This window comes from Malania oleifera, chromosome 8, assembly GCF_029873635.1.
Source record: "Malania oleifera isolate guangnan ecotype guangnan chromosome 8, ASM2987363v1, whole genome shotgun sequence".
NCBI classification, from domain to species: Eukaryota; Viridiplantae; Streptophyta; class Magnoliopsida; order Santalales; family Ximeniaceae; genus Malania; species Malania oleifera.
In genome coordinates, this window is record NC_080424.1 from 16,085,925 (window position 1) to 16,110,764 (window position 24,840).

Below are 24,840 nucleotides of genomic sequence, written 5' to 3' on the forward strand. Positions count from 1 at the left end.
CAGGGATAACACTTATCCATCCCTCTCTTCTCGTCTCCCTTCTTTGCTCTGGCTTTCCTTTTCTTTAATTAACTTAAAAAAGAAACATGAACTAGTGGTCCTCCTTTGTTTACTGTATATCGTGTCTATTGATCCAGAAAAAAATTGTTCAGTGTCTTCGATTAATGCAATAATTAAACAATGTAATGTAAAATTATTCAATTTGATTTGGGTATGGAGAAATTTGTTTCAAGTTGTTCATTTTTAATTTGTAAATGCAGTCCGTGCCACTGTACCTCTTTGAGATGGCTCCATACGGATATGGAGGACCTCTCAACCTTGGCTTCCAATTGTCTATCACTATAGGCATTCTGGTTGCAAACGTGTGGGTAAAGAGGGGGAGCTGGTTGCAATTGATTCTGCTACAATTTATTCATCTATGTCGACGTCCCAAGACTACCACCATCAAGGCATCTTCACTACTTTCTCAAATGGGTTCGACAGATCTGCCATGGCCACACATCAAGAATAGTAGCAGCAGCAGCAACACCACGTTGCCCAGCAGATCCGGCGGGATAAACTAAGAGTGCAAGCAAGTGGGTTCGAACCGCCGCTGCCACTTGTGGCTTTGGAAGAAGAGGAGACTGGGGGGCTTCCCGCTGCGTACGAGCCCGACGGAATGCTGTCCGAGATGTTCAATATTCCTCCTGGTGCATCCCCGATACTGCCACCGGCGGCCAACGACTGGTATGGAAACCGGCAAGGCATGGTGGGTGGGTTCGGAGAGCCACTTCATCGATGCTTCACATGCTGCTTCCGACGCAAATATGCAATCAACTGTGCCTTCTCGCTGCCGCTCCCTGCAAATCTCGCAGTTCCAAGCCACGAGATTTGCTCTTGCCCCTGCCACCTGTCACTTTCTCGCTAGCTGCGAGATTTGCTCCCACGCGTCAATTTTTCAGCGGCTCAGTAGTTTAAATCTCGCAGCATCAAACTGCGAGATTACGTGAGCATTAGTTCGAGAAAATTTTTCCTAATTAGAATATTATTTAATATTTTATTTAATTTTAATAATAAAACGGGAAAAAACTCTCTAGGTCATAGTAGTTAAAAGCACGCCTGGGCGCGTGGCGCAGTGAGCTGGCCAAGCTAGTGCCTCATTCTTCTTTAGGCGAGGCTGCCTTCAAGAGGTACAGGTAGGCGCACTGAAGCACACTGATTCTCTGGGCGCAGCGGGTCACGCCTTGAAACTTTTGAAGCTGTTAAGAAATAAAACGTAGCCAGAACCAGCCCCAGCACACTTCCAGCAATCCAGCCTTCGACAGTTCGAGTCGCACCAGCCCTAGCCCTTCATCTTCGACCCTTCGAAGCAGCACAAAGCCAGCAGGAGAAGTTCGTCTTCGACCAATCGATCCTTCGAAGCAGTACGAAACCTGCAGGAGCCCTTCGAAGTTCGAACCAGCACGAGGCTTTCGTCTTCGACCCTTCGAACCAGCAGGAGCTCTTCGTCTTCGAGCCTTTGAACAAGCAGGAGCCCTTCGTCTTCAAGGTTCGAGCCTTCGTGAGTCGTCGGGCTGCTTCGATTTTCAAACTAGTAAGTCGTCGTCTTCTTCTTCTTCTTCAGTTGTTCTTCTGCTTCTTCTTCTTCTTCAGTTCTTGTTCTGCTTCTGCTTCTTTTTTAGTTCTTCTTCTTCTTCAGTTCTTTTTTCTTTTCCAGTTTTTCTTCTGCTTCTTCTTTTTCAGTTCTGCTGCCTACTGCCGGATGATCTTATGATATTAACTTGCATTAAGCCTCTAAGTTAATATTATATAATGTGTAATTAATTATGTAGTTTAATGCAAGTTTATACTTTATTATTCATATATAACATTTGTTACTGAATTTTGCTGCTGTTTTGTAATTTTTTTGAAAATGCAGTGTACAAACTATACATTTTTCTGAAATATATTAACATGTAACTTTTTTTTTTACTGAATTTAGCTGCTGTTTTATTGTACTCTTTTCTTTTGATATTGAAGATGCTTTTGGACCTTCAGCCTGGAAATTTATTTCATTTCTAATTTGAAGCTTGAAATCTTGCATGTGTAATTACTTGTGTTGAACTATGCTTGTTTCACTTGGAACTTGGAACTTGGAACTTGGTACTTGTTTATCATAATTACTATTGAATATTTTGGCATTTTAAATTCTAATACAACTATTGATGTGTTTTTATGTCAATTACCACCAAATAGACATTGTACACAATTTTAATAATTGGTGAGGCTGCGCCTTCACCTTGCGCCAAGATGCACCTCAGCTTCAAGTACCCTCTGTGCCTCGATGCGCCTTGCACCTTTGACTATTATGGTCTAGGTAAGTTGGTGTCTAAAAATTTTTCTTTGATGGAAAAGTAATATGGTGTTTCCCTTAATACTGAACTCTATTTGGCATAAGGTAATTCTTAGTAAATTTGGACTTAAAACAAAATGGGTGGGATGTTAATGTTGTAGTTAACATTTCTTACTAAAGTCCTTGGAAATATGTGTCTTAGATTTATTGTTCCTTCTTTCCTATTGTTTGGCATCAAGTAGGTAATTGAGAGAGAATTTGTTTTTGGAGGATCATTGGATTAGAGGCTCCTTTGGCTTTTGGGCATCATTGTTTATTTCGGCGATCCATTCATATTTCTACCTTCCTCATCTTGCAAGAGAATGGCTATTGCGGGCTTTTCATTTTTCGAGGAATCTAAGGAAAAGAGACTAATGCCTTTTTGACTATTGTGCTTGATCCTTTTTACCATGCTTAAGCTTGTTTATTAAATTTTAAACTGAGTTTAGGCTTGAGATGAACTTAAATTGTGCTTTGAAAATTTATTCATGTTTTTTCATTAAATTGTGCACCAAGCTGCCCTTTTTTTTTTAAATGTTTTTTCATTAAATTAGAGCTTAGTTGAGCTGATCTTTACTATGTTCAAGCATGTTGATTAAAATTTTAACCAAGCTTGATACAAAACTAAGCCTAAACTAAGCTTGGATATACTTTTTTGTTCATGTTGCTAAAGTATTGTCCGAGTTCGAGTCAAACTCGACCTTGATATTGAGTTTTTGTTAATTTTAATTAGAGACAAGCTTATTTGATAAATTTGGGAAATGGACATGTATAAATATGGTGATATGAGATGCTACCACATGTTGATGTCCTTAAGTCCTGCTGATGATAGCAACTTCAGAGAGTGAATTAGTTTGCAACATTTTCCTTGTGTAGCTTTTGGTACTCAAATTAGAGAGGTTGGCTACGTTTATTGAATTGGAAATTTGAGAAATGAGGAAAGAGTAAAGATGAAGACTGAAAGAGGGTGAGATTTAGTGGGTTGAAATTGACATCTTTATCATCACTCGCATTTGCACCTTTAAATGAGCTTGCTAGTGCTCTTCTAAAGGGCCAAGTCCAAATTTGTAAACAACTAAGCTTACAAGTCTAAATCGGCCAGGGTTTAACCTTGTTTATCCTAAGTGTTAGGGTCTTAGAGTTTGTGACATTGACACTTGGTTTTGGTGTATGATTTTGACTTGGAGGGAAGGTTGGTTCACTTGGATTCAACTATGCGGATATCATGCGGATGGTTATGGTATGTCACTGTGACGTTGTGGTTGGTCCAAATAATATTGATGGTGGTGTTTTTGAACTTAAGACGTATGATCATTAGATCCTTGGTGGTTACTTGTATGTGAAGGAGAATACTTTAGAGATACGTATTTTAGGGGAACACCAAATGAATGACCTACCTCCCCCAGTATCCTATTGAGTCCTAAGTGAGCACCCGATTTGCTATCAGGGGCAAGCTTTTGACATTCTTAAGAGGTGTTTGAGGCTTCCATGTGGGATTGGTAGCCCCAAGGACAATCCATTTGAGAATTAGATTGTGTGGTACTATCAGCTTGGAGATTTGAGTGTTTGCCCTTCTTGGTCGTACTGGTGGAGTGTGAGTTTATCTCCTTTATTGTTTGAGTTAGGGTTCCTCTATGACAACCTTAGTTGGTTCAAAGGCCTTTGAGCCATGAGACTTGACCATTGGGTTAGACATTTGAGTGTTTCTTGGGATAAGGATGAGTAAGGTTGGGTTGAACATGTTGTAGTAGTGACACTGCATGGGCATAACTCTTTGACACATTAGGCAAGTCTAGGCCAGGGTGATTCTTATCTCCATGCCCGTTATAGGTGGTATCATAGCATATCTCTCGCTTGTAGACAAAAATGAGATTGATATTGTGGACATCAACTCGATTGTGAGAATTCGGATTGTGACATCACTTGTGCTCCCCTATTGTTATGTGATTTTTTGCGATTAATGAAGTGAAAGTTAGCCTTCGGTTGACTATCTTTGAATCTTAGGATGCTTGATTGTGCTTCGTACCCTTGACGAAGGATGAGGGTTGATTTAGGGGAACTAAGATGAGCATACCTTGTTCTCTTAAGGCAGGTATTGTAGCCACACTTTGGGAGTTGTTTTATTTTGATTGGCATTGAAGCTCAAATGTTTATCTATTCAAACTTTGTGGCGTCCTTGTTCCAAAGGCAGTATGATACTCTTAGATCTAATGGAAGTGGACAATTGTAGGAGTTTTCCCAAGGGTTTCTTTCATGGAACTTGTGATGTTCGAACCCATAGAGAGGTGTTCCATTCTTAGATATATGGGAAAGAATGAGTTGTGAGTGCCTTGAATAGATAGTTCTCGAGCGACAAGTGTGGCTCTTAGTTGGTCACAGTGGTGACGTTACCTAGTGGGATATGGAATCTAAGGGATAAAAAATGTTGCTCATTGGGCTTCATTGGAACCCAAAGATGCTCTTACGATTTGAGTTTTGGTAGGAACGTGGTTGGAGACAACAATTATGGAATTCATGGGAATATACTTGCATTGTTGGCCTTGTTGCCTTATCGATTACCAATGCTAGTGGGCAGATGAGTTTTTATAGAGGGTGCTAAAGCTATGTCAGTAGGCACATGAGCCTTTTTGGCTAGAGGGCCTTCTTGTTTGTTATGCAAGTCCGTGTAGCACAACCGAGCAAGAGGGTCACCTTGCATATGAAAGATTGAGTATGCTAGAGGGTAGTGCTATCAAATGTTAACCATGATGGATTACAGTTGAGAGTAGTTTGTTAAAGGACAAGTGAATGGGAATCTTGAGCTTTGGTTTGGATTGAGCTTTGAATGTCTAAGGACAGGGGAGATTGGTAACAATATTGTTGAAGTTCACTTGAGGTGTGATCTGCCTTGAGCTTTGAGGACTTGAGGAAATTCTCGTGGTTATCGTGCGATTGGATTTGTGACCGAATGGTTTAACTTTGGAATTGTGAGATTCATGAATATGTTGGATGCATTGTGAGTAATTGGGTTGTGAACCCCAGATGTTGAGATTGTTCCTTTTTTGAGTTTCCTTGGTATGGACTCATACTAGGAGCTGCTTTTTGTGAGATTCTTGCCTTTGTGACAGTACGTCGAATGCATGCTTGGTTTTCTTGCTAGACATGGTAACCCAATGATTTTGAGATTTGTCATATGTGAAGGGACTCCATAGAGTGGACTCATCTTTGGAGTTGTGTGTAGTAACCTGAAAAAAAAAATATTATTTATCAATTAATTAATTAAACATTATTAAATTAATTAATTAAATAAACAAATAAAGGAATAGTATGAAAAAAAAAAAAAAACTAATTGTAATAAAGATATATACATATATATATATATATATATATATATATTGGTAAAGCTTCTTCAGGAAGCCATTTCAAACCAATTTCAAATTGGATTCTTCAGAGTTGTGCATCTCCTTTCTCCAGCTCTCTCTGCGTCTCTCGCTCTCTCCTTCGTCTTCCCTCTCTCTCTCTCTCTCTCTCCTAATTTTCTTGACAAATACTCGATCGATCGAAAAACGAAAAATATCGTTGGGTTCCATTCTCCGCCACCGAAATTTCTACTAGAGTGGATTTGTCATAGGAGCATTGTAGGCACACTCCTGGGGTAAGGTAAACCCACTCTTTCTTCTCAATTTCTCTCAAATTTTCAGCCTAACTGATGATCTAAAACCACCACGTGGTTCTAGGAGCGTTTCTCTACAATTCTAACGGAGCGGATTTTTGAATTGGGTTTTCCAGACACTAATCTAAGGCTAAAGTAAGATTTAGGAAATTAAGCAAATTTGTAGTTTTTGGTAATTTAATTAGTTATTTGAAGTTTATGAGTTTAGGAAATGTTAAAATAGTATTTTATTTGTGGTTGATTTGATTGAACTAGGGTTATTGAATCAGGGTTCGGGTGAGCGCCACAGGCATCGTTTTGGGGTCCCTGCTGGCGTAGTTTTTGGAAACTAGGTAAAGAGAATAGATTAAGCCAGTAATTTTGTGAATTTACCGGTTAAAATGGAAAAAAATAATGTGTAAGTATATGTTTATTATGCGAATTTTAGAAAAGTCAACCGTTTGAACTGTGATTTTGAGCTTAGGGTTGTGTTATTAGTTATTATATGCGAAAATGGAATGATGAAAGTAATGGATTTTCTAGATAATTGTGGAGATAATTAAATGTGTATTTTTAGTAATGTGAATGATGAATGTGGGTTGGCGTATTTTTAGTAAATGTATAAATATGCGTATTATTCTTAATCGTGTGGCATGAGTAAAAAGAATATATTACAATGAATTATATATATATATATATATATATATTTATGAGATGTTGGAAATACTGAAACGCGTTGAGAATATTTATTGTGTGTGTGATTGTTAAATCAGAGTTGAATGTGAATGTTAAATTGCAAGTTATGGTTTGAGAACTCTGATGGATTGTGGTTTCATGTTATGCACAGTACTGTTGTGCGTGATTTATGAAGAGCTAGTGCACCCACATGTCTTGTGGAGAGTGTGGAGACAGGATGGTCGATTGTGCTGTGTAGGGTAGAGTTCCCCCTAGAGTCTGGACTAGTGTGGGAAAGCCAATTTGACTTACAAACTGAAGAGGTTGTTTTTTTTATTTAACTCTGGTGGGCCGACCAGGGTTAAGTCCAACCTTCAGGCCGCACAACCCGTCATGGGGGGAAGCATGACAGCGTGTTATCCATCTGGTAATGAGTTCTAAATGCATAATTGTTAATTTAACCAGTAAATAAAATGAGAACAGAATATATAAATGCAGACGGGAATACAGAGAAAGTGAAATGTGAATGTGAAATGTGGAAGTGAGATTTATGTGATGTGAAATACTGAGAAGTGTGAAAACAGGGAACTTGAAAAGATGAGTAATACAGAGATAACAGACACAAAGTAAAGTAATAAATGTATTATATATTATAGCATTATATGTATTTGGGATGAAGTATACTTTTTGCCCGAGGGCTTGCCGAGAAAGGCGAGTGCCTTGATAGGTATCAAATGTAGCCATACTGCACTGCATAACGTATTAGGGCAGAGGGAAGCTACTTATATGAGCGGGTAATCTTTCTTATCATGGGGAACTTTCGCTGATAAATAATTGTGTTAATGTGTGTGAATACGAGACAAACTATCCACTTGAGGGTTTACTGAGTAAGGTAAGTGCCCTGATGAGTATCACTTGTAGTCATACCCGGTTGCATAAGGTATCAGAGCAGAGGGGTGCTACTTGTATAGGCGGGTGATCACCCCAATCCTTGATAAATTCTCGTTAATAAAATACGCTGCATGTGTGTGAGTAGGGACAAGGAATGATTTCATAATTGTGGATTAATTTGTAAATGATGATTATATTTTGTACACAAACCTCATGATAGCTACACACTGGTATTAATTTATTTCGTCTTACTGAGATGTGTCTCACCCATTATGCAATTCATCTTTTTTAGGGCCTCCGCTTGATCGAGCTCGGGGTTGGGTTTGCTGGCATAGTATTTTTGTGAGAGGTTATAGATTTTGGTTGTATTTTTGGTTTATGTTTTTAGTTTTATTGATATATATATATATATGGATACTGGAAGTTGGGACATACTGTTTTGGGATGTTTATATAGTACTCTGGTATATTATTAATGATGTTTATTTATTTTTTCGCTGCGTGATTGAGGTTATGGTATTAGACACAGGTGATTGGATCACATCACACCCCGGCACCCACTTGGCGGGTTCGGGGCGTTACATTGTGTCTTGCTAGGCCCCTGGGTGAGAACTCACTTTGCAAATGATGTGTTGGTTTTGAGCTTCAATGGTTACTTAGTTGGTTAATTACAAATCTAGATGGTGATTAGAGTTGGCAAACCTTTGAAGTGTTATCTATCCTTTGAAGTGTAAGGTAAGGGTTTCAGAATATGACCCTCCTATGGTGAAAAAGGGAGTTGTATCATCTGTTAGAAGATTGTATCGGTATGGAGTATTAGAATTAGATTATGAAAGAATCATGTCCATATTGGGACTTTTGTGTTGATTGCTCCTTGGATGGAATTGAGATGAGTTTTGATTTGTGTATATTGAAGTTCAACCTTGGAAAGTGGTTTGCTTTAGTGAATCTTTGGATTGAAGACCTTGGGTTTAAAGATCTGTTCCAAGGGTGTCTTTGGATTAGATTCGGATCAAGTCTTCCATGTGATCAGAGACTAGTTTGGCTACTATGAAGAATTTTGGATTGTGGTTGGTCTAAAACCTCTTATCTTGTGGTTCTAGGAGTGTTACGAGAATTTGGATTGTACTTGTTCATCAACGAGGACATTGATAAGAGAGAGTGGGGGGAAATGTCGGGGTTGTAAAGTTTGCGACCTGACACATGGTCGTAGAGTTTTGGTAATCTAATTTGGAGGTAAGGTCGGTTTACTTGGATTTGACTATGTGGATGCCATGGGGATGGTTCTAGTATGTCATTTTACGTTGTGGTTGGTCTGGATGGTATTGTTGGTGGTGTTTTGGAATAGTACTGATGGTGCTATTCTTGAACCTATAACATATAATCATTACATCCTTGGTGGTTACTTGTATGTGAATGAGAATACTTCAAAGATGTGTATTTTGGGGGAATACCAAATAAGCAGCCTACCTCCCCTAGTATTTTATTGGTGAGGAGCCCTCAAGGGCGGGCTCTTGACATCCTTGAGGGGTGTCGTAGGCTTCCATGTAGGATTGGGAGCCCCGCAGACAATTGGGTTGAGAATGAGATCGTGCGGTACTCTCAGCCTAGAGGCTTGGGTGTTTGCTCTTCTTGGTCATCAACTATACAGTTGGGCAGTTTCATCCTAGACCTCGAGTGTCCAGTGGGGATGAATAACCTCAGTGCTGGTAGTGTGACCATTTGAGTCTTGGTTTCTCAGTGACAACCTTAGTTGGTTCAAGGGCCTTCGAGCCGCGAGACTTGATCACTAGGTTAGAAAGTTGAGTGTTTCCTGGGATAAGGATGAGTATGGTAGGGCTGGACTTGGTTTAGTCTTGCTATCACGTGGGCACGACTCCTTGATACTTTGGGCAGATTTTGGCCATTGGTATATCCACGTCTGTGACACTACGCTTATTTATTAAAAATAGGTTTGGAAACCGGTTATTTATGCAAATGAACAATCCCAACAAAGCACTTACAAGCTGAGTTACCAACTTACCAAGCTGTTTATGAATGCCTGAAATCACTAATTTAAGCCTAGGGAAGAATGGCTATATATTTTGATTACTAAAGGCTTCGGTACTTGTACCATTGCTGACTGCATATTGCAATTTATTCGCTTTGTTTTATATCTTTTTTTTTTTTCGTGTTGCCATTATTATTATGTGGATGCTACACCTAAGTATTTCCAAACTTCAATTAGGATGTTATCTGGTCCCATAGTTTTCCCATTTTTCATCTTTTTTAGTACAAACTTAACTTCGTTAACCCTAATTTTGCGAATAAATCTCATATTTTTAGTCTTTTACTCATTTGACAATTCTAAGTCTAAGTCTTCTATTTGGTTTTCATTAAACAACTTACTAAAATAACTTCGTCATCTTTCTTTAATGTCTTTGTCCTTAACCAAGACAATATCATCCTCACTTTTTATACATTTTACATTTCCTAAGTCCTTACTCTTCCTTTCTCTAGCTTTAGCAAGTTTAAATATCTCTTTCCCCTTCTTTTGTATCTAATCTATCATACAAACGATTAAATGATTTGTATTTAGCTTCACTAATCACCTTTTTTGCATCTTTTCTTGCCTCCTTATATTTTTCAAAGTTATCCCTGTTTCTACATTTTTGTCACGTTTTATACCAAATTATTTTTGTCTTTCTGGTTTTTTGTACATCTTTATCCCACTACCAACTCGCTTTGTTGTTCGAGAATCTTCCCCTTGATTCACTTAAAATCTCTTTTGCTATCTTTTTAATAGAGCTAGCTAATCTACTCCAAAGAGTATTTGTATCTATCTCTGCCTCTATAGCCCAATCCCCTTGTCCACTTTTAAAGGTTATTAAGTGTTCTTCTCTCTTCTTAACGCAAGTATTCATTATACTAAAATCATATGACATATCGAAGTCTAGTATCATCTCCCCGAGCTCATTTTTGTCTCCATATCATATCCTCTATGTATCTTCTCATAATTTTTATTATCCCTTCCAACGTATCCATTCAGATCTCTTCATTCGAATTATAGTTTTTGTTGAACAAATGGGGAAAAGATAAATGATCTTGCACCCTGTATATAAAGTCTTGACCCAACTAAACATGAGATATTTAAATGTACCATGTTTCACCCCCCATCTTCCCTGTTGCTACCAAGATGAATATAAATTGTGATCCCATATATATATATATATATATACATATATTTGTGGGTGGCAGTTGGGGTGGGGAGGAATTAGTTCATTGAATCTTTTTGACTTTATCTGTACGTATTCCTATATGATATGCCTACATTATTTTTTTTTTTTTTTTTTTTTCTGTAAAAGATTCTGTAAATATTAACATTTGAGAATATCTTGAGCTTGAAAGTTTTATTGAATGTTTGTCTTGTTTCAAATGATTGCAACAACAACCCTTGAGTTATATGAATTTTTTTATGCCAATTCACGTGATTGAGGGCTTTTTCTTCGACTAACTTAAGAGTTATTAAATCCTTCCTTGCTACATCATTACAAGTTATTTCAAATGATTGTTTATAAAAAATATTTCCTGACTTATATAATCTTCAACTTGAGACTTTGATTATGTTGCTATGGTGATTATTCTTAAATATGGGGAGAATCTTTTGCAAATGGGGAAGCTTGCTGTTTGTTCATGAGTTAATATATCTACTAGAGTGACTGGCATATGTGAATTTTGATCTGGCCTGCATTATTATTTAGTAATTTTCCTGTGAGAAGGGAAATTGTTTTTCTGCAGCAATCAATGAAGCTTTTGAAATTGAGCCAATCAAGAAAATTATCTGAATAGAATTACATGACCACTTTTAAATAGTAATGTCACTGTGCATTCATACACTGGTTTTCTTTCAATTTGCAAATGGTAAACTATTTATGCTCACTTTGATTTACTCTAAAAAGGTCAGTTTTGATAGATTTTAGACACCAATCTTGTCCCAAAATCTTGATTTTTTTTTTCAACTGCATTCTCTCTTCAACACTCTATCTAGCCTGCCTTGGGCATGGCAGTTCCAAGCATTTACCATAAAATTTTGATGTTCTTGAAGGTCCTTTCTGGTAAGATTGTCAGATGTCCTAGATGTTTGATGGCTGTTGCAGTTGCACAACCCCAACATGGGATTCAGGTAGACTCAAGACTTAAAAATATTGGTGGTGTTTAGTTAGTACTAGGTAGACGGGATTGGTGCTGCCAGAAATTAACAGATTGAGTTCAGCAGCAACTTTCCACTCATCATTGAGCAATCATAGTGAATTTAAATATTGAGGCGTGGGTGATTTTTAGATGTATGGCTTTCAATTTTTTTCTACTCTTAAAACGTTTGTATCTTCAAGGGCTATCCTGCAGTAATATGATTTACAGCAAAAACTGACTATTAGGTTTTCAGATTCTTTAGGACTTGGCTTAATATTCTTGAATTGAGTATGCCACATTCTTTGTGACTTAAATCGAAAGCTGACTCAAAGTTTTTCAGAATTTGGAGGATGTGGACTAGATTATTAAACTGATAACTGCATTCTTTGACATGGTCCCATGTTAAGCCTAAGTCATTTTATGTTGAGACACCGTATCCTTTGATCTTTGAGATTAGTATGGCTTAATAATGTAAAAATGCAAATTTTTTATGTGCAGATAGTGTCTTGTCCCAAGTGCCGCTACCAGTATGAGCTTGTTTCTGGAGACATAGTTATTATCAAGTCACAAAAAATCAGGTCGGTTCACTTCCATCCAGTTTGCCTTTATATTGTAGCCAATTTTCACAAACCATTTTTGGCTGGTTTATGTTGGGGGTACTGTATTCTGGTTTGTTCATAATTCTTACCATTTGCTTCAAGTGCATGGCAGAGAACATTTGCAGCAACAAGTCACTTGTGGACAAACATAATTTTAATAGTTTTAATCATTCCTCTTCAATTTAGTTCATTTTCACTCATGTGTGAATACATTTGTACAATGTTGATTCTGAGATATTCACTTTTTCTAAGGATCTCCTCCTGCTGAACGCAGCATGGATGTTCCGGCATGGGAAAGAACCCTAAACTTCCTGCAGATGATGAGAGAAAGCAGTGCAGCTGCCGTTCACTTCGTTGTGGTACAGGTTTTTTAACTATATGTTGGGTGAAGATGATCCTTTTCTGCATTTTTCATATCTTGTTCGGCCTTGATATTATAATAATTCAGAAAGCAACTTGTTAAATTGTTAAACTAATGCATTCTCATTGCTCTTTCTACTTGCTGGCTAATTATATCTATCAGCTCAGAGTGGGTGCATATTATTGTTTACCACTTTGCTTGATGTTATATCAAGCAGATAAGTTTTTTACAACCGTAAACTTTTGCCCATCTTTGTTTCTTAACCCATGTATGTAGTCACAATCATTCAAATACAATGTCTTTTGTCTTTCATAGTGTTACTTCACCAGTTTATCAAAAGGTTTATGTTGTACACAGAATGGAGTGTGAATTAGGAATACTAGAATTTTTATTTGATTTAGCATGGTTCTGAGCACTGGTGGGGGTTAGTATTTGCCAAGACAAAGATTAGTTCATGTCCAGAAAAGTTGTCCCCTTCAAGCCTTGTATTGTAAGGGGATCAAATGTCACATGGATGCATAAGAGGGCTAGGGGATTTATATGAGGGAGTTGTAGGAAGGTGTCCCCACAAAATGATGCAATATTTTTAGCCAACAAATAGTATGATTATATTTTTATATGAGGTTGTTTTAAGAGTTCACAATGATGCACACATGCACTAGTGAACATGTCATGTGCAATTGTATTTAAAAGTTTTCACATTGATACACACACACACACAAGTAAATGTGTCACATTTTGGGCATGATTAAATGTCAATAACCTTGTTTAAAGTATTTTTATAATTCTCAATAAAGTTTTTATATTTTGAATAGTGATTAATAATATTATCATACAAAAATTTACAAATATCAAATTATGAATATTTGAAGTCATTTACGTAAAATTTACATATTTTTAAGACTATGAAAATATAAAGATAAATAGACATGAGATATTATTATGGCACAATTAGATAAGGCACATGGCAAATATTAGAAATAAATGATATGATGCAACATGAATGCTCTAATTAGAACTATGCAAAAGATGTTATATTTACATGACATTCTATATAAAAAAACTAATAAATATGTATATATTTTTCAATTTTTTTTTTTTTTTTTTTGTAGAAAAATATTATTATATGACTTCTTTAAAAGAAAATATAAATACGTTTTTGACAGTTTCTAAGTTTTGATTTGATATACACACACACACACACTAGTAAATATGTTACATGTGTTGGACATGATTAAATGTCAATAACCTTGTTTAAAATATTTTCATAATTCTCAAGAAAGTTTTTATTTTTTGAACAGAGATTAATAATATTATCTTAGGAAAATTTACAAATATCAAGTTATGAATATTTAAAGTTGTTAATGTAAAATTAATCAAATTATGAATATTTGTAAATATAAATACGTTTGTTACAGTTTCTAAGCTTTGATTTGCTTCCTCAAATATTTGTCATTGTTTTTTTTGTTTTGAACAAAAATATAGATGAATGCGAATTAAAATACATTGCATGAAATGAATTATTTGAAGATTTTTTGGAATAAAATGCAAATGATTGCTGTTATAACCATGGCTTCTAATTCAACTATGAATAATTTAAAGATGTGTACAGTTATGTCTTAAATGTTCGGTTGCTGTTCTAGACCTTGATAGCTCAGTTTTGGACACTATCAATATTCATAATGACAGAATAATGAGGAGGAATAATAATTTGTACAGGTATGATCTTAAATATTTGGTTGTTGTTCCAAAGCACAACAGAAATCAAGCATCTTCTCTCAATTGGAAGAATCTGTTTATAGAAGAAACTAATAAGGAGGAAGAATTGAGATATTGTAAACTGCGTAATATTGGTGGAAAAGTTCTTTTCAAGTTGATCCTCTGTTGAAGTTTTTCTGCATAGTCGAAAAAAGTGGAATAATAGTCTCATTGGACAGTTTCTAGGTAAATCTCCTTCATACACCCATGCTCAGAATGTCATATATAAAATTTGGAAGAAGATCGGAAAAGTAGAAACTCTCTCTTTAAATTTGATAACAATGAGGATAAATGCTAGACTCTTGAGAATGATTCCTACTTGTAGGTTACCAAACGGAGAAATCTCAACTACTGATCTGAGGTAGGACATTAAGCAACTTATTCTTCGTCCCCCCGCCCCCCGCGTCTACCCCCTTACCCTCTCACAACGCTATACTACCTTTGTCCACCATTACAACAAAAGATCAACCCACCATATTTCAACACAACAGAGCAATTTCAAGCTACCATATTTCTGCGCATAAGAACAATGCAAACAATAATACAATATAGAAGCAAGATCTCTCTCTCTCTCTCTCTCTCTCTAGCCATGGGAGTGCATAATTGTGTTTAGAAGGAGCATTAAATTCTCAAATTTCAATTGTGTTTTAGAATTTGATGGTTGAAATTCAAATGCCTGGTTTCTTATATTATTGTCCAACTTTGGTAGATTTTAAGTTGGATAAATCTTAAGCACCAGAAAATATCCATTTAGGTTTTTGAATTGTTGGGTTCAAAATAAGGAATTTGTTAGAATAGTAATGGAATCTTTGAGTGCTGTTCTTAATGGAACTCTTACATTTGAAACATTTTAAGGCATGAGTGGTTGGTTTCTATGGAAGGAGATATGAGAAGCTGTCCTTTCTTCTTCAAAAAGACACAAAGCTACTTAAACATGTGAACTGTACTCTTTTTCATATTGGTACATAAAAAAATGAGTACTTCACATCCTATAGAGTTACACTTATTTCTTCTTGTAATATAGTGCAAAAATGCATAACTGAAATCAAGACAAATAGGTTGCAACTTTAAAATGGATATCATTTTAAATGTTAATCCTGCTAGATTTGATTTGAAGATTGATCTTATTGCATTTGATCATGTTCATTAGGACTTTCTGCTTCAACTTTTTGAGTCCATTGAAACTCCTCTTAACTTCATAGGATGGACAAAGGAATGTATTTCTACTCCTTACTTATTCTATTATGATTAATGCATCCATGGTGGGTTTTCTCAAAGGGCAGAGAGGTACAAGACACACAGAACTAATTTAACCTTATCTCTTTGCTATATTAATGGAATTATTTTGAAATTCTCTATAATTCATGGAAGCCTAGCCACCATCATCTATGTAAGAAGATTAATTTTCTTATTCTTTGGTTTGCAGATGACTCGTTAATATTAGCTCATGCAGCTAAGAGTATAAAGTATTCTCTGCATTTGTTCTATAAAATGACTAGTTTAAGAAGCAACTCTACAAAATTTCGGTTGTTTTACTCTAGAATGACTAATAATAAGGCTAAGAAGATAGATACTTCATAGCTAAATGTTGTCTAATTGAATAGCTTCTTGTAAAGTATATGGGTTTGCACTGATTACTTAAAAATTAATCGAATGGACTACGGAATTTTGGTTGAAAGAGTTGCTTGCAGAATTCATTCCTAAACTGATAAGTACTTACTGTATGCTGGTAGATTACATCTAATAATATTTATCTTGTTGAGTATTTTTGGGTACTAGATTGTCTTCTACTATCTTGCTTCCCCAATTTGTCATTGATGACTTGGAAAAAACGTTTAAAGCTTTCTTACAGAGAAACGTAATACTAATGGATGTTGGGAATGGACGTGGTGAACCACACGAACAAATTACCTCTTTTTAATTGGAGGAAGAAAAAATAGGTGCCCAACATCTTACACATCGATAGACAATGCAACACTGAAACTATAAACTCCCTAATAAATACTTATCTCTTTTTTTTTTTTTCTCGTTGTATGTTTGTTTTTTTCTATATTGTTGTTGTGCAAAATTTTTAATATACATTTGGTAGAAGTATATGCAACATAACGATAGAGAAAAAAAAAAAAAACCAAGAAGATACAGAGAAAAAGCTATTGGAGTGAGAATAGGAGAGTTACCTCCCTGTCCGAGGTATGGGTTGGGGAAGAGTCTGATATCTGCATTTAGAATAAGACAATTGTATAGAAAATAAGTAAAGTGCTATAATTTACCAAATCATGATAAGGAAAACATTCATAATTTGAAAAAAAAAAAATCAAATAAATACAATTTAAAAGAAATCAGAGTGAGAATAGAAGAATTACCTCCCTCTCTGAAGTTATGGGTTAAGGGAGAGTCTGATACAATCTGAATCTATAATGGAACCATTGTATAACAAATAATAAGTAAAACAACATAATTAAACCAAATGGTCATAAGGAAAACATTCATAATTTGAAAGAAAATTCAAACGAATAAAATTTAGATGACACTGCATAAAAAATAATAATTTTTACAAATGATGATAAGTCACAACTTTACGGAAGGGAAGAGAGTGGTCTACCCTCCACACACACACACACACACACATCATCTCAAGTTTAGACAAGATATGTTCCATGGAATCAATGGTACAAGGTCCTCACTGCAAAACCATCATTGAATTTATGTTCATATGCCTATGGATTGATTAGGAGATTCTTGTTTCTGTTTATTCTTCGAATAAATATTTACCAACTGGTATCAAAAGAGGGAGTTTGGGGGGGGGGGGGGGGGAGATCATTCTTGTGCATGAATATATTTTTCTGATCATGTAAAATTATATCTCGATAACAACTGTCGCTGAAAATTTCATGATTATTGATCATAACCTCTCATTATGTTGTTATTTGTGAATTTTTTATTGAAGATAAAGAAAGCAAATAGGGTGTTTTAGAATATTCATAAGTTTAGCCTTATCTATGTCAAATTTTCAATTTTCAAAATATTCACAAGCTTGTTCAAGGTTTTATACTTTACTGTGGCGCTTGTTTGGCGAACATGGGATGAGTAATCATTAAGTAAATAATAATGTAAGTTTTAATTCTTTTAGTGAGAAAATGACTCAGTAAAAAATGTGAGTATGACTCTTTGGTTAGTTTGATGTTTCCTAATGTTAGAGATAGAATAGCGTAGAAAACTCGTTACGTAGAAAACTCGTTAGGGGAGGATAAATGTTCATCAATTATTATAAAACTCACTACCTATTGCAATCGTGTTCAGCCTTTTTGCCTCCTACACTAAACACCTGTTGCCTATGAAGATGTGAAAAATAAATTGTATTGCTTTGTAGTTTACCATGTGACTCTTACTTATTGCTTGCACTTCATTTGCATTTGATGGTTGTGAATTTGTTCATGTGGTGTAAGTGCATTATACTTTTGACTAACTAGTTAAGTTAGCGTGCATAACTAGTGCTGCACGTCCCTTTATTAGATGTGAGGTGTTTGGCCTACGATAGTTTGACATGAATATTTTTTCGTGTTGATACTACTATAAAGGGGATTTCCCCATTTAGTGTCATTTTTCTAAAACCTAAAGCTGACATCATGCACAATATTTTTTTCTTTTTTTTTTAAAAAAAAAAAAAAAAAAGAACACCTAAGGGTATAAATGCAAAACAACACATTACAATTCATTTTTAACCATTCCTAAAACTTGAAGAATAGTTTTCCTTTTCCTTTAACCTCTTTGTTCAGCTTTTAAAATGTCCTTGTACTAATTAATTCTTTGTTATTTTCTTTATTATTTTAAAAAATTTTTAAAAATAGAGAATAGTGAAGCACTCACATAGTGTGTGCCCATGACTAGTTATTATGTAACTTCAACAACATAAGTAAGTAATAATACACTATTTGGACTAGCTAATGTAGTCTAAACAGTGAAGAACATTGAATGAAGAGATACAAAGCGAAAATACAAAGCTTATGTACTTATATTTGGTGTTCATAATTTTGTTTTATTGTAAGAAATATATAATATGATATGATATGACATGAATAATCTAATGAAAAGTTCAACTTATTTTTGTTGCATGTCTGTTTACAAAGTGTTTGGTCTATGATAGTTTGACATTAATATTTTTTTTTAGTATTATTATTTAACATCATCAATATATTTAAAAAAAAAAAAAAAAAAACTTCATCAATATACATGAGTAGTAATGCACTCTATTTGGGCTAGATAATGGAGTCTAAATTGTGAAAGAAGATAGAATGATGAGATAAAAGCGAAATTACAAAGCATGGGTACTTTACATCTACTTCATAGTCATATTTTTTTATAAGAAATATATAATTTTTTTTTACAAAACTTCAAATTTATTGATAGCTCTCACTTATAGCAGAGAAATATCGTAGTAACAAATAGGACACATAAAATTTACATATAAACTATAAAAATCATCACAGACATCAAAACCAATAAAAAAAAAAACACCAATACAATAATCCAGATAAATCAATCTAAATGCGTTTATATGTAATCAAAGTCAAACAAATCAAACATAAACAAAAATCAGAGAAAAATTAGAGGAAAGTCAAATGATGTCAATTAAAGACGAAGACTATGATATCAGTGTGAATAATCTAATAAAATTTCAACTTTATTTTTCTAGGTGTGAGTAATCTATGAATTGTCAACATTTCTACTTTGAAAAGTAGAAATTAAAGAGTTTGTTTAGCTTTGCAATAAATTTTTTTTTTATTTCTAGATTTCAAAATAATTATAAAAAATAGCTTCAAAAACTATATATGCTATTATTTTGGGTCATGAATTTTGGGGCTTGGATATAAATTTACTTACATTTAGACGAAATTCAAATATTCAAAAATTGTAAATTTAGCTTTCTTAAATAGGAAATGAAACTATTTTCTACAATTTAATGGTCTTAATAATTTACACTAAATTATATACTAAAATTTAATGAGCATATACACACATTTTTCTTTCCTTTTTTTATTCCTAGAAAATCTTAATATATGATCTTTTTTAATGAAAACATCGATAAGTTTACTTCAAATTATAAGTTGTGATATGCTAATAAAAATCTTTGTATTTGATATTTTTTTTTAACACAATAATTGACTAATGAGTTTTTCTTAATTTCAAATAAATTTAAATTTTATTATTAGAAGAGTACTTTTATGTTTATAATTTTATTTCTAATATTTATCTTTTAAAGCTAGGTTATTATCTATTTATGTGATGTTGCTAACTCACAATAATTTTAAAATGAATTAGAGGAATTATATTATTTTGGAATATATCTTAATTTGGCATTTATAATAACTTTACGTCTGTTACACTTTTTTTAGCCAAATAACTGCTTTTTAACTTTAACAAATTTAAAATAATCTTTTAATGTAGTTCTACCTATCTTTGTTGAATTCAATTTCTTTTGAAAACATTTTTTCTTACTTTAAAATATAATAATATTAATGTATTTTAAATTATTTGCTCTATTATAAGTTTATGTATGCTACACACACACACACACACACACACACACACACACACACACACACACACACATTTTTGGTTTATTTCATTTTTTTTTAACCAAATGGAGTTTCTTTCATGAGGGTCAAACATTATCTAGCTAAAAGTAATTCTATCTACTTTAATTTAAATTTATTTTTTTAGGAATATTTTTCTTAATTTCTAAATAAAGATATTTTTTACCTAGAAATAATTTCTAGGCCTTCGTACTTGCACATTTACACACACACACACACACACAAATCAAAGGTTAAAATCTTTAGGGAGTTATGTTGTGTAGTAAAAATCTTGCCTAAGGCTAAAAAGATTTAATACATGTAATTTTATTAATGCAATTCAAAATCTAAATAAGGCATATTGGAGTGATCCAAATTTAATAATCCAATTTATTTTCAATTAGTTTCTCTAAATTTTCTTACAATTAACATAATATAAAGGCACTAAAATATTTGACATTCTCCACACAATTGAAAATGTTAAAAATTTCTCAAGATATACGTTCATGTTATTTTTTCTCTCATTGTTGACTTTTTGAGTCTGATTCCTATTTTGATGTTAACAAAGTACAAATTACTTATGTGTTCATTTAGCATGTGAATATATTTACATTTCAGCACATAGAAGGCAAAAGGAAAATGGAAGCTATGAAGGACTTAATGTTCATATTTCTGGCATATTCCATGCAGATTCAAGAGCAAAAGAAGAAGACGTTTGTTTTTCAATTTGTAATTGCATTTGGATTTCTGGTATGTAATAATGCACTGCATGCATGATAAGAATTTATGCTCAAAGGCCATAGACTGCCCATAGGAACCGTACCCTTAAGATAAAATGCCACAACTTATTATAGGATTGAAAAAGTTCAAGGGCAAAACAAGACAAAAGTATTCATCTTGAAGAGGCCCGGTCGACCGACCAAGCATGCTCTAAATGCTTCGGCCGACCGAATCCAATACTTAATTATTTTTAAATGCTTGGCCGACCAAACTTTTAACTTGCATGAATCACGGTCGCCTGAACTCATTTTGGCTTGCTTCTTAAGTGCTCGGTAGACTGACCTTCACGGTTTAAATTGGGCCAGCCAACCCTTAAGTGCTCGTCAGACCCGCCTTCACGGTTTAAATTGGGTCAGCCAAACGAACATGCTCTCTCAGCTAACCGCCTTTTACCCACGATCAACCGAACCTACGAAGGTTTGGGAAATAGCCTTGGCCAGTCGACCGGTCACCTCCCACCACAAATCGAACTCAGGAATTGATTTCAAAATTGTGTGAGTGCTCAGCTGACTGGTCTTAGCCTTAGTCGATCGAACCTTCAATTTTTTACCGCACTAATCAGGGGTTAATTTTAATTAATTTTTTTCCAAAATTCCCTCCGTGTCCCCAAAGGTCTAAAATCTTGGGAACTCTATATATATCCATTCATTTTTCCTAATTAGCAAGCAAATTAGAAAAATAGTTAACAAATTTTCTCTAAAAATATTTGTGCTCCTATTGCTCATACTCTTGCAAATTTTTCAAGCATATCACTCATTCTCCTTACACTCTTGTTTGCAAAATTATTTTTTAAGGAGATTCATTGTTCATACTCATGACTTGCAAATTAATTGCAACTTGAAAGGAGTGTGTTATTTATTGTTGTGTATTTTCATAAATCGTATTTTGGGTTAAACTCTCGCATGTCCTTTTCATTTTTAAAACCCTTCTTGAGAGTTGATTTAGAGATATTTCCTATATTATTTCACATTGATAAATATTGTTGGGAAAGTCTTCTCTTAAGCTTGTGAGTCTTTTGGCATTTCTATTGCAAGACTCAAAAGCTCTTTTGATACTTATTGATAAAAATACTTTCAAGAGCTTTATTAAACATCCCCTTACTTTATCTTGAAATTAATTTGTGGAGATATTGTTTGTGCATTTGATCTTTGTTGAACTCTTAATATAAAGTTGACTCATATCTCAAAGATCATTTTATCTTACATATTGCTTGAGTGAGATACTCTCACATAAACTCTATTGAGCATAAATATCTATCATACTAGAGTGCATTGGTAATATTGTGGTACACATCTGCTTGTGTAAGAAGTAAATTTCTTTATACACAAATTTGTTATTAATTGTTGTATTCTCGGCATGTGATCATCGAAAGAGGATTGCATTGGCCTATAATGTGTACCGGATTGCTTAGACCCAGTTAAGAAAGTCCTGGATGGTTTAGACCCGGTTAAGAAAATCAAATGCACATTTCTAAGGTATGATTGTAAAGGTTGGGTTCAGCCCTATAATTTGACCTAAGGTATTCTCTTGCCCAGTAAGGAAAGGGTATTGTAATCGGTGATGCTCCACTCGTAAGTGATCAAAGTTAGTGGAATTCTCTTATTTGTTAGCTCGAGGTGGGAACGTAGGCAATATTGGCCGAACCCCGATAACATATCTTGTGTTCACTTTCTCTTCCATTCGCTTTTAATTTTATGCACTTAAATTTCTACGCATGCATGCTTATATTTAAACTTACTATGAATGTGCGCATGTTTTAAATATAGTGAATGATTGAGAAATACTGAGCCTGCGGTATCTACTTTAAATATCTGCTCAGTTAAATTATGTTGGGTTTTGTAATTGTTTAGACGAACCCTAGGTTGTGCTATACTGCTTGTGATTAAAATTGAACTTAGAAAAAAATTTTATATACCCAATTTACCCCCTATTGGGAATACACCAATTCTAACACTCATTGTATGCCTTCCTTCTTACGTCTCTCATGCAAATTCTTTACTACAATTGTAGAAGTTGGTGCAATAAAGTATGGAGAAAGAATAAATTAAATACTAAAAGGAATGGAGAATAGTAGAATTACCTCCGTATCTAGAGCATGTGCAGAGGGAGAGTCGGGCTGAGGCTCAATCTATAATCCAACCATGTATAACAAATAAGTAGAATAACACAATTTTGTCAGTTAATGATAAGGAGCAATCATAGTTTGAAAAAAATGCAAATGAATACAAAGTAAATACATTCTATGAAAAGAAAAGAATTACAATTGTTGTACTTAATTATTATATTTTTAAATTTTTTTTTACTCTAATAAAAATACCCTATAGTATATTCATGTTGAAAATGGTAAATTATTTTTTTGGAAAATTTATTACTTGTAGTTTTTTTAATTTAAAAGATGTTTTTTCCATTAAATTTATTTTTAATTCATATATGATACAAGAAAATTTTTTTATTCTTCGTTAAATATTATTATAGACACTAAGATATAATTTGCAATATTAGTCTTTTCATAAAAGATTACTTTGGTATTTTAATAATTTGCGCAGCAAATGAAAGCTAATATTAGAAATTGAAGACTAACAATATACTCTTTTCTATAGTGCTAAAAACAAAAAGAAAAAAAAAATCCCCATCAACAACTTAGTTATATAAATGAAGACAAATTAAGCCATATCCTATGTGTTTTCAACATGAAAAACCATTGTAATGTTCCTCTTGGTGACACTACTTAATGTAGTTTAAATAGTGAGAGAATATGAGATCGTAAAGGAGGTTGTGTCTAAAGGTATTAGAAAATGAATTTGATTGTAGGAACTCGAATCCAAAAAATAAAAGAAAAAAAAATATAAAAGACAAAAATGAAGGATTTGAGCATGCAGGGACAAAACTGTAGATGGTTTTCTAAGCAGCAGAAAAGTCGTCGCTTGTTTTAGGTCAACAGGGCGGGTCAATCACAAAACGGGTGATAATTTTGTGATCACAGGGGAAACTGTCGTCGGTTTTCCTCTGGGCCTACTCACCTATAGATTGGTTTAAGCTTGATGACTATGATGATGAAAAATGCAATAGGAATTTTAATTTTTCATTCTAAACTAATGAATTAGATCATTAACAATTTGACATTCTCGTTGTTTAGTTTGATAAAATTTGAATTAATCTTGGGTCAACTTGTAGGGCAAGATTGGACTTGACCTATTTGACTGGCCAGGTCAATTTTTTGTTTATTAGTTGAACACAGTTTGAATTTGTCTAATTACCTGTTTTTTCTTGTTTCACATAAATTATGATGCTTTTAAATATGTTGATTAATCATTATAGAAAGGTTTTTTTTTTTTTTTCGCTCATTCAGAATTTACGCTTTAAGCATAAGAGCACTATCATTCAACTTTATAAATTTATTTTTGAAATTTTAATTATGTATTTTCTTGATACTATGTTTTATTATATTGTCACTATTTAAAGATATTGAACTATGTTTTTCTTGTATTAAGATGTGTTTAATCATCTAATTAACATGAAAATTATGCTTAACAAAAATTTGTAGCACTATAATTTCTAAATATATATATTTTAATTTAATAGTATTTTTATCTATATACTAATCTATTTTTCATATAAAATTGTGTTATCCTAATTGATTCGGTTGATGTAAATCAACTTGATTAATCGGATCACTTTAATCTATTTTAAGTTAAAAATTATTCAATAACTACTGAACTTCTACACTCTTCACACTAACCTCCTCTACAGGGGATGGGAGAATTCTGACTCCCTAGAAAATTGCCCAGATGTCCCTCCTTAAACATATAAATAAGCATCCTAAGAAAGATACCCAAGAAACTTAGAAGTAATAGGGCGTTCACCAAATTTCCAATACTAGCACAACCAAACTCTTTGTCATGTTTAAAATGTCGCCCCATTTGCTTTCCTTTTCAATCTTTTTTTTTTTTTTTGATATTAGAAGAGATAAGAATGTGCCACAAAATAAAAAAAAAATGTAAAGAAAAGAAAAGGTCATAAGGATTTTTCTCTAAGACTGACTGAGATCAATAT

General features: G+C 33.9%; 1 protein-coding gene across 28 annotated transcripts; it reads left to right on the top strand.

Annotated features, from left to right (window-relative positions):
* Positions 1–1,116: 1,116 nt before the first annotated feature.
* LOC131161547 (uncharacterized) lies at positions 1,117–22,441 on the top strand. Of its 28 annotated transcripts, XR_009138567.1 has the most exons (7): positions 1,134–1,573; positions 2,215–2,335; positions 12,215–12,294; positions 12,568–12,674; positions 14,396–14,620; positions 15,585–15,721; positions 15,861–16,112. XR_009138567.1 is itself a non-coding variant. In XM_058117378.1 (6 exons), the coding sequence occupies exons 2-6, from the start codon at positions 11,670–11,672 to the stop codon at positions 16,013–16,015; spliced, it is 444 nt and encodes a 147-aa protein (XP_057973361.1). In that variant the 5' UTR covers positions 1,125–1,573; positions 11,631–11,669; the 3' UTR covers positions 16,016–16,112. The 28 variants fall into 28 exon arrangements, 3 of the variants coding, with proteins under 3 accessions (XP_057973361.1, XP_057973363.1, XP_057973362.1); XM_058117378.1 differs by lacking the exons at positions 2,215–2,335; positions 14,396–14,620 and adding an exon at positions 11,631–11,708 and having other exon boundaries at positions 1,125–1,573; positions 12,590–12,674; positions 15,637–15,721; XR_009138561.1 differs by lacking the exons at positions 2,215–2,335; positions 15,585–15,721; positions 15,861–16,112 and adding exons at positions 11,631–11,708; positions 20,626–22,441.
* Positions 22,442–24,840: the final 2,399 nt, after the last annotated feature.